The sequence below is a fragment of the Vicia villosa genome, linkage group LG5 (genome assembly GCF_029867415.1).
Source record: "Vicia villosa cultivar HV-30 ecotype Madison, WI linkage group LG5, Vvil1.0, whole genome shotgun sequence".
Taxonomy (NCBI): Eukaryota; Viridiplantae; Streptophyta; class Magnoliopsida; order Fabales; family Fabaceae; genus Vicia; species Vicia villosa.
The window spans coordinates 145,586,578-145,601,408 of NC_081184.1; the positions used below are offsets into that span (position 1 = coordinate 145,586,578).

Genomic DNA, 14,831 nt, shown 5'->3' on the forward strand with positions numbered 1-14,831 from the left:
AATTCTACCAAAAAAAGATGGATAATACAATTTGATTATGTTTGTTAAATTTGTGTAGTAATTTAGAAGTTATATGCTATAGTAATTCAGAATTCATTAATATATGATCTCTATACTTGTTCAATTTAAGTAAATATTTTGTCGGCCCGTCAAAATAATAGGTTAGGTCCGTCAGGCATGCCTATAATTTTTAAATTTTCTGTATTGTAAATTTATTAATTCTATTGATAATATATAATTTTATCATATAATAGAAAATATATTTAAACACAGTTAAATTTTATAAGGAATCTCTGACAAATCTTAAACAAATAATCATTGTTGAAAAATTTAAAAGAAAAAGTTTTTATAAAATGCAATGTGATAAGTAAATTGTAAAAGATATCATATGAGTATAAAATTCATATGAATATAAAATTTATATATTATGAATTTATATATGCAAAAATATAGTATGAATTTATCCATCTTTTTTATAAATATTGAATACATAATAAAATAAATTAAATAAAAATAATAACAAAATTGAGTTTTTCATAAGAAAATTGTGTTATCCATCTTTTTTATCAATTTAATACATGCAAATTTCTCCAAATTAAGAATTTTTTATAATATTTAATATGTAATAAATATATAAAATAAATTTTATAAATATTCACCATTTACAATACTAATAAATTATTATTATTATTAATAATAATATTATTATTTTATTTTTTTATAAAAAGTATTTTTATTATTGTTGTTGTTATATTGTTATTATTATTATTATTACTATTATTATTATTATATAAAGATAAGAATAACTATGATGTTATTTTTTAAATACAAATATTTCAAAATGATGTTAATAATCATTATTATCCTTAACGGAGGAAAATTATCGACTTATTATCTGGTTAAAAGCAACATAGACGAATAAATTAAAGCATCAAGAAAATGAAAGCAACAAAGATGAAAGGGATGAAGATGAAGGAAAACTGTAGAGAGAAACAGTGTTTTCAAAAATAAAATTAAAAAGAATGAAGGATGGTGCAGTGTTGAATGATGATGGAGGAAAAATGAGAATTGGGAATTTTTTTCAGAGGAGAAAGAGAGAGTATGAGGAAGGTGGAGGAAATGAGAGTAAAGCGTGTTGTAAGTTTTTTTTCATATTCCAATGAAATAATTATATTGGCGGATGCATTATTCCAATAAAATATTTAAAATAATTAGGCTGCTCTAATTTAATAAGTTTAGGGGTGTAATTTCTCTCAGGGGTATGTAAAACCATTTTAAATTGATTGTGATTAGGGTAATTAAGGAACAAAAAGAGATAAAAATTTGGATTTTTTGAATGATAAGAAAAAAAACACAAACCCTTTAAGTTTTTATTCTAAGTTTGAATCTAATCATAAAAAATGATCTCAAAGTAAAAAAAACAAAATAAAAACTAAATAACTGTTCTAAGCTTGCAAATTTATTTTTTGTTATATTATAAAAAATTAAAATAAAGTCATAGTACAAATTTAAATTATAAAATTAAAATTGCATTCTTTAATATCAAAAAAGTTATTTCAATTTATTACAAATCTAAAATTACATAACTATAAAACATATTGATAATACATTTATTATAATTAATTAAATTTAAAGATTAAAAAATAATTGGAAAAGAAGATAGAAAATTGATTAAGGAAGATCCAGGTATAATTTCCAAAATATTGTTAATTTAATAAAATTGATTCATTTAATAATAATTGGTAATTTTAATTGATTTAATATTTTATAGATTTAATGGCATGATCAATTATAATGATCAAATTTTTAATAAATTTTAAAAATTAGCCCAAAAATGTTAACTTAGAATGTGACATTCTAATATAATGAATTGTCTAAAAAACATTCTAAGATAACGAATTAGTCTAATATGTAGGGTATAATATTTATTATTCTAAAATTTAGTTAGCAATTTAGTATGAAATTATAATTAAGGACGTTATACCAAAGCCATTATAATTAAGGGTCTAATAAAACTTAGTTAACAATTTAGTATGAAATTACAATTAAGGGCGTTATTATACCCTAATTAAGGGCGTTACAATTAAGGGCGTTATACCAAAGCCATTACAATTAAGGGCTCTAATGTAGGATATAATATTTATTATTTTGAAAATTGGTTAGCAATTTAGTATTAAATTACAATTAAGGGCATTATCATATCTTGTGCGAATATTGTATTGAATTTGACAATAATACTAATATGATTTTATAATTAGTAAATAAAAAATATACTGATAAATGGAATAAAAAAGATATGATAAAGATCTCATTCTATTTAATACAAAGTAAATATATCATTATTGGCCCCATATCACATTATTAATTTTGTTGATTACGTTAAATGTAAATGTAAGGATTGATTATTGTTGATTTTGAATATGGATGAAATACAGTATTAAAAAATAAAATAAAAAATTTATTTTTATTATTTTTATTGGAATACATGTATCAAAAAATGAACAAAATGAGGGACTTTACGTCGTCTAAGAAGAAATGTTTGGGAAAACCAATGGTCCATAATCATAGTAAAATATGTATTAACAATATCAATTATATAAATTTAATGTGATAAGTAGTATTAAATTAAAATTTGTATCAAATTAACTATACTATTGTGAATTTCAATTATATTAATTAAATGCAAATACAACTCGTTTAAAATGCAAATACAACTAATTCAAAATGTAAAAAATCTAAAAAAAATCTAAAGAAGAAATGATCATATAACTGATTGTCAAAACTTTTACTAAGTTTTTCTGATGTGAAATGAATATCAATATGTCAAGTGCATAGACAAAAACATGCATATATCAAAGTGAGATAAACTCCATGAATATCCAACAAATCAACATTACTTTCAATTCTGTCCAAAAACTAAAGTATCTGCACAATGATTAGACTAACATAGATCAACCTGTATCCATAAATTATGAACCTTTCTCAAAACATTTGCCAACCAAGTAGCCATTCATAAGATCACAATGCTAAGATGCCATAGAATTCAATTAAATGAGTAAATACTCCAACTCAAATAAAACCACTCCAAAAGCTATTACAAAAATGCCATCATCCAGGAAATCAAACCAATAATAAATCAATAAATCCTCATTTTCAGTTAGCAAGTGAAAGATTTCCATGGCATGCCTCACTTAGTACCTACCTGCAGTGTGAGGCACATATGTAGCATTCTTGGACTATTGAACTCCGATGTAATCTCTAAGAGGCACATCATTAAGCTGGTAAAACCAAATAACAAAATTAACAAAATTTTCAAATTAACCTAAACACAATGTACACTTTCTAACCTAAACAAAAAAGCCTATTAATTTCTCAGATTCTCAGATTTAAAACATCTAATAACAACAGTACAAATAAACATAAATAATTGAAATTAAAAACCAAAAACACTACTATTTTTGAATGTTACAGAAACGAAATCATTGATTTGCCTATCAATACGAAACGATTAGTAGTAACACAATCCAAATGAAAAATAAGAGAAAATTAAACTAACAATAAAAAAGTTAATAATTTTTTTAAAAAAAATCTCAATTCTAAAAAAATATATAACTTTTTTTATGACCAGAAACATGTGATTTTCAAATATTTAACTAAAAAATAAAATAGTTAATAAAAATAAAATCAAGTTCAAATATGATATATTTTTACCGTAGAATCGGCACATAGATAACTTAAATTAGATATTATGCATATCATCACATAATAGCATCATTTTGAATTTGAAAAAGATTAACCTTTAAATACTATATAACATTTCCATAGATAAAATGAAAAAACACATAATCAGACAGTTATAGAAATGAACCAATATACTTCATAATAACATAAAATAATAAAGCTAACTATTGATTTGCAAATCGAATATGCAAAATGAAAGTAACACAGATTCTGAAAGTTAATGAAACGAAACGATTGATTTGCCAATTGGTACAAAACAATTTGTAGTAATATAACACAATAAACTTACTTATTGATTTGCAAATTGAAATTGGAAATAAAAAACAACACATATTTAGAAAGTTACACAAACTAATATATTGGCAAGTTTGAAAAAGAATTTGTGATTTTTTTAATACATAAAATCAAAATCCATTTGCAATTTTGAAATAAAATAAAATGATTCTAAGAAGGATAAATCAAAGATCTTACCTTTTTAACTTTGAAATTGAAATATTGTTAATGCAACACAGCCTCACCTAATAGATGGATGATAAAGAACGTCATGAATCTAACTCATACAAAACAAAATCATGAAAAACAACTTGAAGATGATGAAGAACAACAACACCAAAAAACAATTCAAAAATGATGATAGCGTTCATAACTAATTTTAGAAAGGATATAAAGTAAAAACCTCAATAGAAAGTATAAGTGATCAAATCTTCAATAATTTAGAGAGTATAATAGCATTAAAGTTTTAAAAATTTAGAAATTTTAGTTCCTCAAACCTTGATCATTTTAATTTCTCATAACAAAAAAATTACCTTTTCAATTGAAAACCCAATAGGATTATGTGACAGTTGTATGAACTGAAACGAATTGTAACAACATTATGCAAATATAAGTATTTGCAGAAAACATATCTCAAATGAATTGTCTGCAAATAAAATTGAGAATTTAGAAGAATAACCAAAAAGCTTAAGCGAAAACGATATAAATAGAGAACATATCCCAAATTGAGAGTTTTAAAAGATATGACTTTTTAACATATACGAAAAGGAATTCAATTTCAAAAATGGAAAGAAATAGAAAAATTGAAAACAAACCAATTATGAGAAGAATAACAAAAAAAAACTTTACCTTTTGATTTAAAAACTGAATCGATTGCAATACATCCTGCAGGAACCGAAAATGAAGAAAAAAGAAATCAAATTCAAATTAATTTCTACTCCAAATAATGAATATGCACAAATCAAATCAGATTAACAAAAGTGAAAACAAAAACCTAAACTTTAATAATAGAATATATGCTGTAACATAAGCCATTGAGGGAAATAAATAAAGTAGAAATTTAAGGAACCCTAACTGTTGTGGATATGCAGAAGTTGGAAATCGAAATCAGAGATTTTGGATTTTGAAAGTTGGGAGAGAATATGAACGATTGCGGATCCGAGAATGAAGAGCAAATGAAAGGAAGAGAAAAATAGGAAATGAGGTAGATGAGGTAGATGAAGAACAAATGAAGGGAAGAGAAAATTAGGAAATGAGGTAGAAGAAGTTGGAAATAAATTGATTGGGAAGGTAAGAACAAAACGTGTCATGAATTGGAAGTACAAAAGACTATTCAGTATTCCAATAAACAATGAGTGTTCAAGTAATATAATTGAGTGGTTCCAATGCAACATACGTTCAAATTCACATTGGAATAAGAAATTGGGAAAGGTAACATTTAATAATAGTTAATGATTTATTTTTTTTAGAGACATTTAATAATTTAAAACTGGTGAGAAAGAATTGGAATGGACTAAAAATTAAAACTGATGTATTTTTCAATGCATGAAAAACAAAACCCATGTGAATTTGGTTACAAAGCGTGTTCCAATGTAACAATTAGTAATAATTAGGGTTTGTGTAATTTAATTGGTTAAGGGTGTAATCATTGTTACTAAATAATTATAATATTTATTTATTAATTAAAATAATAAAGGAGATGCAATTACCGTTATGTCCCCGATTATTACCCTCAAAATGGTGATTATAAGGATAATTATAGGATTTCATATGTATTGTACTTTATTATATTAAAGTAGACAAGTGAAAGATTTCCATGGCATGCCTCACTTAGTACCTACCTGCAGTGTGAGGCACATATGTAGCTTTCTTGGACTATTGAACTCCGATGTAATCTCCAAGAGGCACATCATTAAGCTGGTAAAACCAAATAACAAAATTAACAAAATTTTCAAATTAACCTAAACACAATGTACACTTTCTAACCTAAACAAAAAAGCCTATTAATTTCTCAGATTCTCAGATTTAAAACATCTAATAACAACAGTACAAATAAACATAAATAATTGAAATTAAAAACCAAAAACACTACTATTTTTGAATGTTACAGAAACGAAATCATTGATTTGCCTATCAATACGAAACGATTAGTAGTAACACAATCCAAATGAAAAATAAGAGAAAATTAAACTAACAATAAAAAAGTTAATAATTTTTTTAAAAAAAATCTCAATTCTAAAAAAATATATAACTTTTTTTATCACCAGAAACATGTGATTTTCAAAAATTTAACTAAAAAATAAAATAAAGTTAATAAAAATAAAATCAAGTTCAAATATGATATATTTTTACCGTAGAATCGGCACATAGATAACTTAAATTAGATATTATGCATATCATCACATAATAGCATCATTTTGAATTTGAAAAAGATTAACCTTTAAATACTATATAACATTTCCATAGATAAAATGAAAAAACACATAATCAGACAGTTATAGAAATGAACCAATATACTTCATAATAACATAAAATAATAAAGCTAACTATTGATTTGCAAATCGAATATGCAAAATGAAAGTAACACAGATTCTGAAAGTTAATGAAACGAAACGATTGATTTGCCAATTGGTACAAAACAATTTGTAGTAATATAACACAATAAACTTACTTATTGATTTGCAAATTGAAATTGGAAATAAAAAACAACACATATTTAGAAAGTTACATAAACTAATATATTGGCAAGTTTGAAAAAGAATTTGTGATTTTTTTAATACATAAAATCAAAATCCATTTGCAATTTTGAAATAAAATAAAATGATTCTAAGAAGGATAAATCAAAGATCTTACCTTTTTAACTTTGAAATTGAAATATTGTTAATGCAACACAGCCTCACCTAATAGATGGATGATAAAGAACGTCATGAATCTAACTCATACAAAACAAAATCATGAAAAACAACTTGAAGATGATGAAGAACAACAACACCAAAAAACAATTCAAAAATGATGATAGCGTTCATAACTAATTTTAGAAAGGATATAAAGTAAAAACCTCAATAGAAAGTATAAGTGATCAAATCTTCAATAATTTAGAGAGTATAATAGCATTAAAGTTTAAAAAATTTAGAAATTTTAGCTCCTCAAACCCTGATCATTTTAATTTCTCATAACAAAAAAATTACCTTTTCAATTGAAAACCCAATAGGATTATGTGACAGTTGTAGGAACTGAAACGAATTGTAACAGCATTATGCAAATATAAGTATTTGCAGAAAACATATCTCAAATGAATTGTCTGCAAATAAAATTGAGAATTTAGAAGAATAACCAAAAAGCTTAAGCGAAAACGATATAAATAGAGAACATATCCCAAATTGAGAGTTTTAAAAGATATGACTTTTTAACATATACGAAAAGGAATTCAATTTCAAAAAATGGAAAGAAATAGAAAAATTGAAAACAAACCAATTATGAGAAGAATAACAAAAAAAACTTTACCTTTTGATTTAAAAACTGAATCGATTGCAATACATCCTGCAGGAACCGAAAATGAAGAAAAAAGAAATCAAATTCAAATTAATTTCTACTCCAAATAATGAATATGCACAAATCAAATCAGATTAACAAAAGTGAAAACAAAAACCTAAACTTTAATAATAGAATATATGCTGTAACATAAGCCATTGAGGGAAATAAATAAAGTAGAAATTTAAGGAACCCTAACTGTTGTGGATATGCAGAAGTTGGAAATCGAAATCAGAGATTTTGGATTTTGAAAGTTGGGAGAGAATATGAACGATTGCGGATCCGAGAATGAAGAGCAAATGAAAGGAAGAGAAAAATAGGAAATGAAGTAGATGAGGTAGATGAAGAACAAATGAAGGGAAGAGAAAATTAGGAAATGAGGTAGAAGAAGTTGGAAATAAATTGATTGGGAAGGTAAGAACAAAACGTGTCATGAATTGGAAGTACAAAAGACTATTCAGTATTCCAATAAACAATGAGTGTTCAAGTAATATAATTGAGTGGTTCCAATGCAACATACGTTCAAATTCACATTGGAATAAGAAATTGGGAAAGGTAACATTTAATAATAGTTAATGATTTATTTTTTTTAGAGACATTTAATAATTTAAAACTGGTGAGAAAGAATTGGAATGGACTAAAAATTAAAACTGATGTATTTTTCATGAAAAACAAAACGCATGTGAATTTGGTTACAAAGCGTGTTCCAATGTAACAATTAGTAATAATTAGGGTTTGTGTAATTTAATTGGTTAAGGGTGTAATCATTGTTACTAAATAATTATAATATTTATTTATTAATTAAAATAATAAAGGAGATGCAATTACCGTTATGTCCCCAATTATTACCCTCAAATTGGTGATTATAAGGATAATTATAGGATTTCATATGTATTGTACTTTATTTTATTATATTAAAGTAGATTTAGGACGGAGAGAGTACTTATTTTGCATATTGGGAATTAATTGCACTAGTTAGATGTGGAGCATCTGGACTCACTCATAAATTTTTTTTCCATCATTTTGTTTATAAGATTTTTTTCATTTCTATCATGTTTCAGTTTATGTATTTGCGCTTGTTTTCAAATCTATCACTTCCTTTTTGTTTGTGCTTCATCTTCTTCCTTCACTTTGATTTTTATGTGTATTTTCTAGTATGTTTGGTTTCTGCTTTAATTAAAGTTTTATTGCTCCCAACCTTCGATTGAAGCTTCACTTGAAGAGGATTATGAGCTCGTTTGTGTGGGCTTTTTTTTAAGTGTTTTTCAACCTTTAATTAAAACCAAAGATCACATTCATTTTTTATGATTAAAAATTTCTAAGAATCACTTTCTTTATCTCTCTTAAACTTTTTATCTATAAATCACATTATGACACAAGCATGACACAGCTTATGCAAATTGACGAGTTTTCTAAGACACACTCTACATTAAAAATACACAAACATCATACATGTCCCCCTTTTCTCCTATCATAGCTTTTTTTAATTGTTCGTTCTCAAATAGGTATGTTATTTAGACAACCCAAATAGAAACATTTGATAAACATCTTATAATATACATTATTATTAGCGTTTTATTTTGCTGGAAGAAAGAAAAACATTTGATAAAAAAAAGTATATATGAATATAACGTGTATGTTGTGTTCACATATCGTTACTCCTTCTCAAAAAGAAGAATTTGAAAAGTCAAAAATGTATCAAATTAAATATGGCCATCAAACATGATCAATCCCAACACACTTTATCATTAGTCTTTGCCCAATACAATTAATTTTCAATCTATTTTCAATTCTCTTAAACAAAATTTCAGTATTTGACATTTAATTTGGTCAAAAGCCAAAATTTGACAACTTACTGTACATGTAAAACTGGATCAGGACCCTACCCATTGTCTCAAAAACTTTCTTAAATTCAAATAAACATAAAAAGAAAAAAGTTTGAACAAAGTTTCCTTCAACTTTCAAAGCCAAGAACAATTCTTCCCTTCTTATACCAACCATCACCATGCATAAATACCAAATCTTGATCTCTAAACTTCCTCATTCTGTAGCAAATTAGTAACATACAATAGGCCGAGAAGAAAATAAACACTTCTTTATTGCATAAATAATTCCTAACATATAATATTATAGACTTCATCATGGCTTTTCCAAAACCAGCTTTTAAGTCTAACCTATTTCTTCATTCTAACTTTACCTCTCGTTGTGTTACAAACTCTCTTCCTAGGTAATGCATATTTGACTTTTTTAGGCTCTGCCAACTTTTTTCATATGCTATGTTGTTTGGTTTTGGTTTTGTTGCAAAGTAATGAATGAAGAGTTTTGGTACAGGTTCCGCATACCAAAGAAATCAATGCCAAAAGAAGCTGCGTACCAGAACATACGCGATGAGTTGCGGCTGGATGCTAATCCAAAGTTGAACTTAGCTTCCTTTGTGACCACAACCATGGAGGAAGAATGCAACAAGCTTATTATGGAATCGATCAACAAAAACTACGTCGACATGGATGAGTATCCAGCTACCACTGATCTTCATGTACTTCATCACTTTCTCATCTTATAATTATAGCTATTTACATTGGTATATAACTATATATATTCTCCTTACCTCGTTTATATATGTTTTGCAAACAGAATCGATGTGTGAACATGATAGCGCGTATGTTCAACGTTGAGATTGGAGAAAATGAGAGTGCAATTGGTGCGGGAACAGTTGGATCATCTGAGGCCATAATGCTGGCAGGACTTGCATTCAAGAAAAAGTGGCAGAACAAACGTAAGGCTGAAGGAAAACCTTATGATAAGCCCAACTTGGTCACTGGTGCTAATGTGCAGGTGTGTTGGAAGAAATTTGCTAGATATTTTGAAGTCGAACTGAGGGAAGTGAAAGTTAGAGAAGATTACTATGTAATGGAACCTGCCAAAGCTATTGAGATGGTAGATGAGAATACAATTTGTGTGGCTGCAATCTTAGGTTCAACTTTTAATGGAGAATTTGAAGATGTTAAACTCTTGAATGATCTCTTGTTAGAGAAAAACAAACAAAATGGGTAAGCAAAAACATAAGCCAAACTAAATACTCTGTCTCTCAAACATCACTATATTGATTCACTGATCATACTTGTGAATTTTTATAGATGGGATACACCTATTCATGTGGATGCTGCAAGTGGTGGTTTTATTGCTCCTTTTTTATATCCTGAGCTAGAATGGGATTTCAAACTTCCATTGGTGAAGAGCATAAATGTTAGTGGCCATAAGTATGGCCTTGTTTATGCAGGGATAGGTTGGGTTATATGGAGGTCAAAAGAAGACTTGCCTGAAGATCTTATCTTTCATATTAACTATCTTGGAGCTGACCAACCCACCTTCACCCTAAATTTTTCAAAAGGTGCATAAAAACCATATCTCTTCATCTTTGATTACTTGTGCTTACACCACATATGCCTATGTATAGCACCGACACCTCTGAATAAATGAGTGTTCAGTGTCTGACACATGTTCATCACATAGATATATAGCCACCTTATTCATCTCATAGTGACCTTCCACTTGTAGGTTCAAGTCAGATAATTGCTCAATATTATCAACTAATTCGTCTTGGTCAAGAGGTGAGCCTTAGAAATATATTTTAGTTTGAGTTACAATTTTTATCATTCCCAAGACATGAACTAACTTTTCGTTTTATTTGTCTTCCTAGGGTTACCGGAGTATAATGGAGGATTGCAGAGAAAATGCAATGGTGTTGAAGGAACACTTGGAAGAGACTGGATACTTTAACATACTTTCAAAAGACAATGGAGTTCCTATGGTAGCATTTTCTCTCAAGGACAGAAACCAGTACGATGAATTCAAGATATCGGAGATGTTGCGGCGCCATGGTTGGATTGTTCCGGCCTATCCAATGCCAGCAGGTACAGCGACAGGTTGATCAACAAGGTCAAGCTCTCGTGCAAGCTGTAGACGCTTAATCTCCACAAAAGCTGCTGCTAACATGCTAAAGATTGAAATAAAAAGGCCAATTCCCATTCTTTGCAACTCTGAAAAGCCTCTTTCTTTGCCGGTGAATTTTCTTGCAATGGGAACTATGATTTTGTCGTAAACAGGAACCCAGAAAATTACACTTATTACATCAAAACACGAGAGTGAAGCTGGAGGAATTTTGAAGGAACCGATATGTGTGTCCATCATAGTTCCTTGTTCCACAAACATTGTGGACAGTTGGGCATAAACAGAATTAAAAACAATTCCAGCAGCCCAAATTGGAAACATTCGGATCAAAGTTTTCAATTTCTCCACCTGTGTCACAGTGCAAAGTCTCCATAAATTAGAATTGTCACCGCTTTTTCTCTCGGCGTCAGACACTATAGCTGCTCTGTCGAGACACCTTCATTAAAACAAACGACATTAAAGAACATCAGTGGATCGACCAACTATTACTTGGACAAATTAATAGTAAACTCAAAGTTAAATAAACAATTACCTTAGCTCGTCGCTATGTTCCAGTTTTCTACTTCCAAGAATCGCAGATCTCTTGTCCGGTGTCTCATACAAGAGACTACTATCCTCAGGGACGACCAGTTGCCGCTTCCGAAAAGATGCTGCAACAACTTGGAGCATTCTTGTAATAGGGCTTCCCCCTGGTTTTTGAAATCTGTAGAGGGGCGTGCCTAAAAAGAAGCTTCCTATAGCTAATCCCATAAATAAAGCAGGAATGCCAAATCCGATACCCCAGCCTGCATTTTCTTGAGTCCATACAATAAAAGTGCTTGATACAAAGGCACCAATGTTGATAGAAAAGTAAAACCAGTTGAAAAAGGATCCTTTCTTAATCCTTTCTTGGGGATCCGTATCATCAAACTGATCTGCTCCAAAAGATGACACGCACGGTTTAATACCACCGGTGCCAAGTGCAATCAGGTAGAGGCCAACGAAAAAGGCAGCATATTGTGCAGGAGTAGCTGGAGGGCACACTGGACCAAAACAGTCTGCAGGCTTCAATGCCGGAACAGATGCAGAAAGAGTTAATGTACACATTCCCTGCATGAAGCAGCCAAGTTACATAATAAGACATGTAAATTGTGGAGAATCATTTGAATATATGAGAATAAAGCGATATAAGTTTGTAATGATTACAATGAAATAAATAGTGGAGAAAACAGCAATGGTCCAGTATCGGCCCCAATAAGAATCAGCTAGAATGGCTCCAATGAGTGGTGTAAGATAACAAGTGCCTTGCCAAGTGGTGACATTTCTTGCAGCAGATACATTTCCTTGATGTAGTTTGCGGGTGAGATAAGTAACAAGATTTTTCGCAATGCCGTAGTATGCTAACCGTTCACAGCACTCGTTGCCTGTGATTCATATTACACACAATTGTTACACACACATTACTTAATTTTGATGCAGTGTCAGGTAAAACTTTTTACACCATCAATCAATTACAAACAAACATCTTTATGAATTTTAAATATGATTAAAGTCAAACTATTTTGTTGATTCAACAGTTATGATTGACTTACAGAATAAAAAGTCTGATATGTCGCTGCATATCAATTAAATCCATGAGAAAAAAAAACTTACCTAAGATAAATGGACAAGCTTTCCAATTGCCTGTATTCTGCTTGAGAACAGGCCTCCCTTTAAAGTCAACTGAGCCATCTCCTGTGTATTGCTTGATCTCTTCATCCTTCATATACAAAATAATCAATTGTCATTTCTCCAAATTTAAAGAGGAAAATACCAATTAATTATTGAGATATTCCTCCGATTTGAATCTTGAAGATCGACATTAAGGTTTAAGTTTAACTATCAAGTTTATAGAAAAAGGGATTGTTGAATCATAATTCTGTATCAAAGCTAGGATAGTTGGAGAAAGAGATAGTTAAATACTAGTTAGAGTGAAAGTGGAACCTGAAGAAGAGATTCTTCTGCAAGCGATGAATGATTGTCTATGGAACTCATAGCTCCGTTGAAATGGCAGAATTTCCTTTTAGATAATTATGGTTGTTTATAACTCCGTTGACCTATCAATCTGAGCTACATAAGCATCAAACCAGAAACTAATGTTATTATGAATTTATGAGATACTTACGAAACATATAAGATAAAATTGTGAAATTGTGGCACTAGATACCATATTCTTTAAGATACTCTTTGATGAACCAGAGAATCTTTGACCACGGCAAGAAATATCAATTTCCTTAAAAAAAAAATTAGGGTTAAATATACGATTGACCCGCGTGGATTTTTTGTTTATTTTTTATTTATATTTTTTTTATTCGTTTTCTTCTATTATTTATTAAGAACTATTTTTTACGTTTTCTTCTTTTTATATTTTTTTATTTACCTGACTTCAATATATCCACGAGTAGCCCATCTACTTAGTTTATTTTCAATTCATACTATCCTATATGTGATAAACAGTATTACAACTGTAACACCAATCGATGTGGGACTCTATTAGCTAAACTGTATCATCCCACATTCAATTCAAACCTTGCAACCAGCCCAAACTTCATTCATTTCCTGCACATAAATGACAACAAAAGAGCTCTCTCTTTCACTCCCTGCATGTTTATAGATTGAAATTTATGAATCTAAGGCTACAACATTTTGTTCAAAGGATAGATTTCATTGGTTTACAATCTGTACGTGGTTGCTGTTTTGGGTGTTGGAGGGGTTGGTAAAACTACACTTGCTGAACTAGTTTACAATGATAAAGAAGTTGAATTGTAGAAGTAAAGTTTCCAAGCATGCATATGGAAGTAAGGTTTATGGTGGCAGCGAATACCCAGATCTTGAAGCAATTGGTAGGAAAATTGCAAGATATGGTTTATGGTGGCAGCCAAAACACTTGGAGGATATTTGTCTTCAACTGTAGATTTAAATATAACCACCTCTAGTTATAAACAGGTTAGGTTTTCAGACAAGTCATCCAATGTTAAACTCTAAAATGGATGCTTTTCATTTCTCTCTCACATTAATATAATTTTAAGGTAAATCAGTTCTAAAGCTGCTCACAAATAATTTCCTTGCATGATAGGCTTCACAACATGGTTCGCATTTACATCCGAGACAGAAGGCGAAAAGCGCAAATGAAATACACAAGCTGTTGGCATTGCTTTTCCATACTGCTGCTAAGAATGAGCTTGAGCATGCTCAGGTTTGTGACTGTACTCGTAATCAAGATGAACAAAAGCGCGCTCGATCTCAGGCAAGAGTTCGAGCTTCTCTTGCAATGATTCACCAGGGAGTTCACGTTTTCCAACCAGGGAGTTCACGTT

The 14,831-nt window shown here is 29.3% G+C and overlaps 2 protein-coding genes and 1 long non-coding RNA gene across 4 annotated transcripts; 1 reads left to right on the forward strand and 2 right to left on the reverse strand.

The window, feature by feature from the left end:
• Positions 1-3,052: 3,052 nt before the first annotated feature.
• On the reverse strand, positions 3,053-8,094 carry LOC131602997 (uncharacterized). Of its 2 annotated transcripts, none has more exons than XR_009284213.1 (8): positions 7,745-8,094; positions 7,519-7,554; positions 7,203-7,315; positions 6,868-6,914; positions 5,856-5,931; positions 4,864-4,899; positions 4,213-4,259; positions 3,053-3,278 (listed from the first exon to the last, which is right to left on the reverse strand). It is a non-coding gene; the product is annotated as an uncharacterized LOC131602997 (long non-coding RNA). The 2 variants fall into 2 exon arrangements; XR_009284214.1 differs by having other exon boundaries at positions 5,090-5,931.
• Positions 8,095-9,544: 1,450 nt separating this feature from the next.
• On the forward strand, positions 9,545-11,476 carry LOC131602996 (glutamate decarboxylase 4-like). The gene is made up of 6 exons (XM_058875233.1): positions 9,545-9,772; positions 9,877-10,081; positions 10,180-10,595; positions 10,683-10,936; positions 11,104-11,156; positions 11,246-11,476. The coding sequence occupies exons 1-6, from the start codon at positions 9,687-9,689 to the stop codon at positions 11,474-11,476; spliced, it is 1,245 nt and encodes a 414-aa protein (XP_058731216.1). The 5' UTR covers positions 9,545-9,686.
• LOC131602995 (protein NRT1/ PTR FAMILY 8.3-like) lies at positions 11,105-13,771 on the reverse strand. The gene is made up of 6 exons (XM_058875232.1): positions 13,682-13,771; positions 13,459-13,584; positions 13,129-13,234; positions 12,682-12,899; positions 12,029-12,585; positions 11,105-11,932 (listed from the first exon to the last, which is right to left on the reverse strand). Exons 2-6 carry the CDS (start codon positions 13,507-13,509, stop codon positions 11,443-11,445), a joined length of 1,422 nt encoding a protein of 473 aa, XP_058731215.1. The 5' UTR covers positions 13,510-13,584; positions 13,682-13,771; the 3' UTR covers positions 11,105-11,442.
• Positions 13,772-14,831: the final 1,060 nt, after the last annotated feature.

What these genes read in the sequence shown, in the direction of transcription:
- LOC131602996 (XM_058875233.1), top strand. Translation starts at nt 9,687, where the DNA reads ATGGCTTTTCCAAAACCAGCTTTTAAGTCTAACCTATTTCTTCATTCT. An exon ending in CAGCTACCACTGATCTTCAT is followed by an intron (nt 10,082 to 10,179) that starts GTACTTCATCAC and finishes TTTTGCAAACAG; the next exon opens with AATCGATGTGTGAACATGAT. An exon ending in CACCCTAAATTTTTCAAAAG is followed by an intron (nt 10,937 to 11,103) that starts GTGCATAAAAAC and finishes TTCCACTTGTAG; the next exon opens with GTTCAAGTCAGATAATTGCT.
- LOC131602995 (XM_058875232.1), bottom strand. Translation starts at nt 13,509, where the DNA reads ATGAGTTCCATAGACAATCATTCATCGCTTGCAGAAGAATCTCTTCTT. An exon ending in CAGAAGAATCTCTTCTTCAG is followed by an intron (nt 13,235 to 13,458) that starts GTTCCACTTTCA and finishes TTGTATATGAAG; the next exon opens with GATGAAGAGATCAAGCAATA. An exon ending in AGCTTGTCCATTTATCTTAG is followed by an intron (nt 12,900 to 13,128) that starts GTAAGTTTTTTT and finishes TATGAATCACAG; the next exon opens with GCAACGAGTGCTGTGAACGG.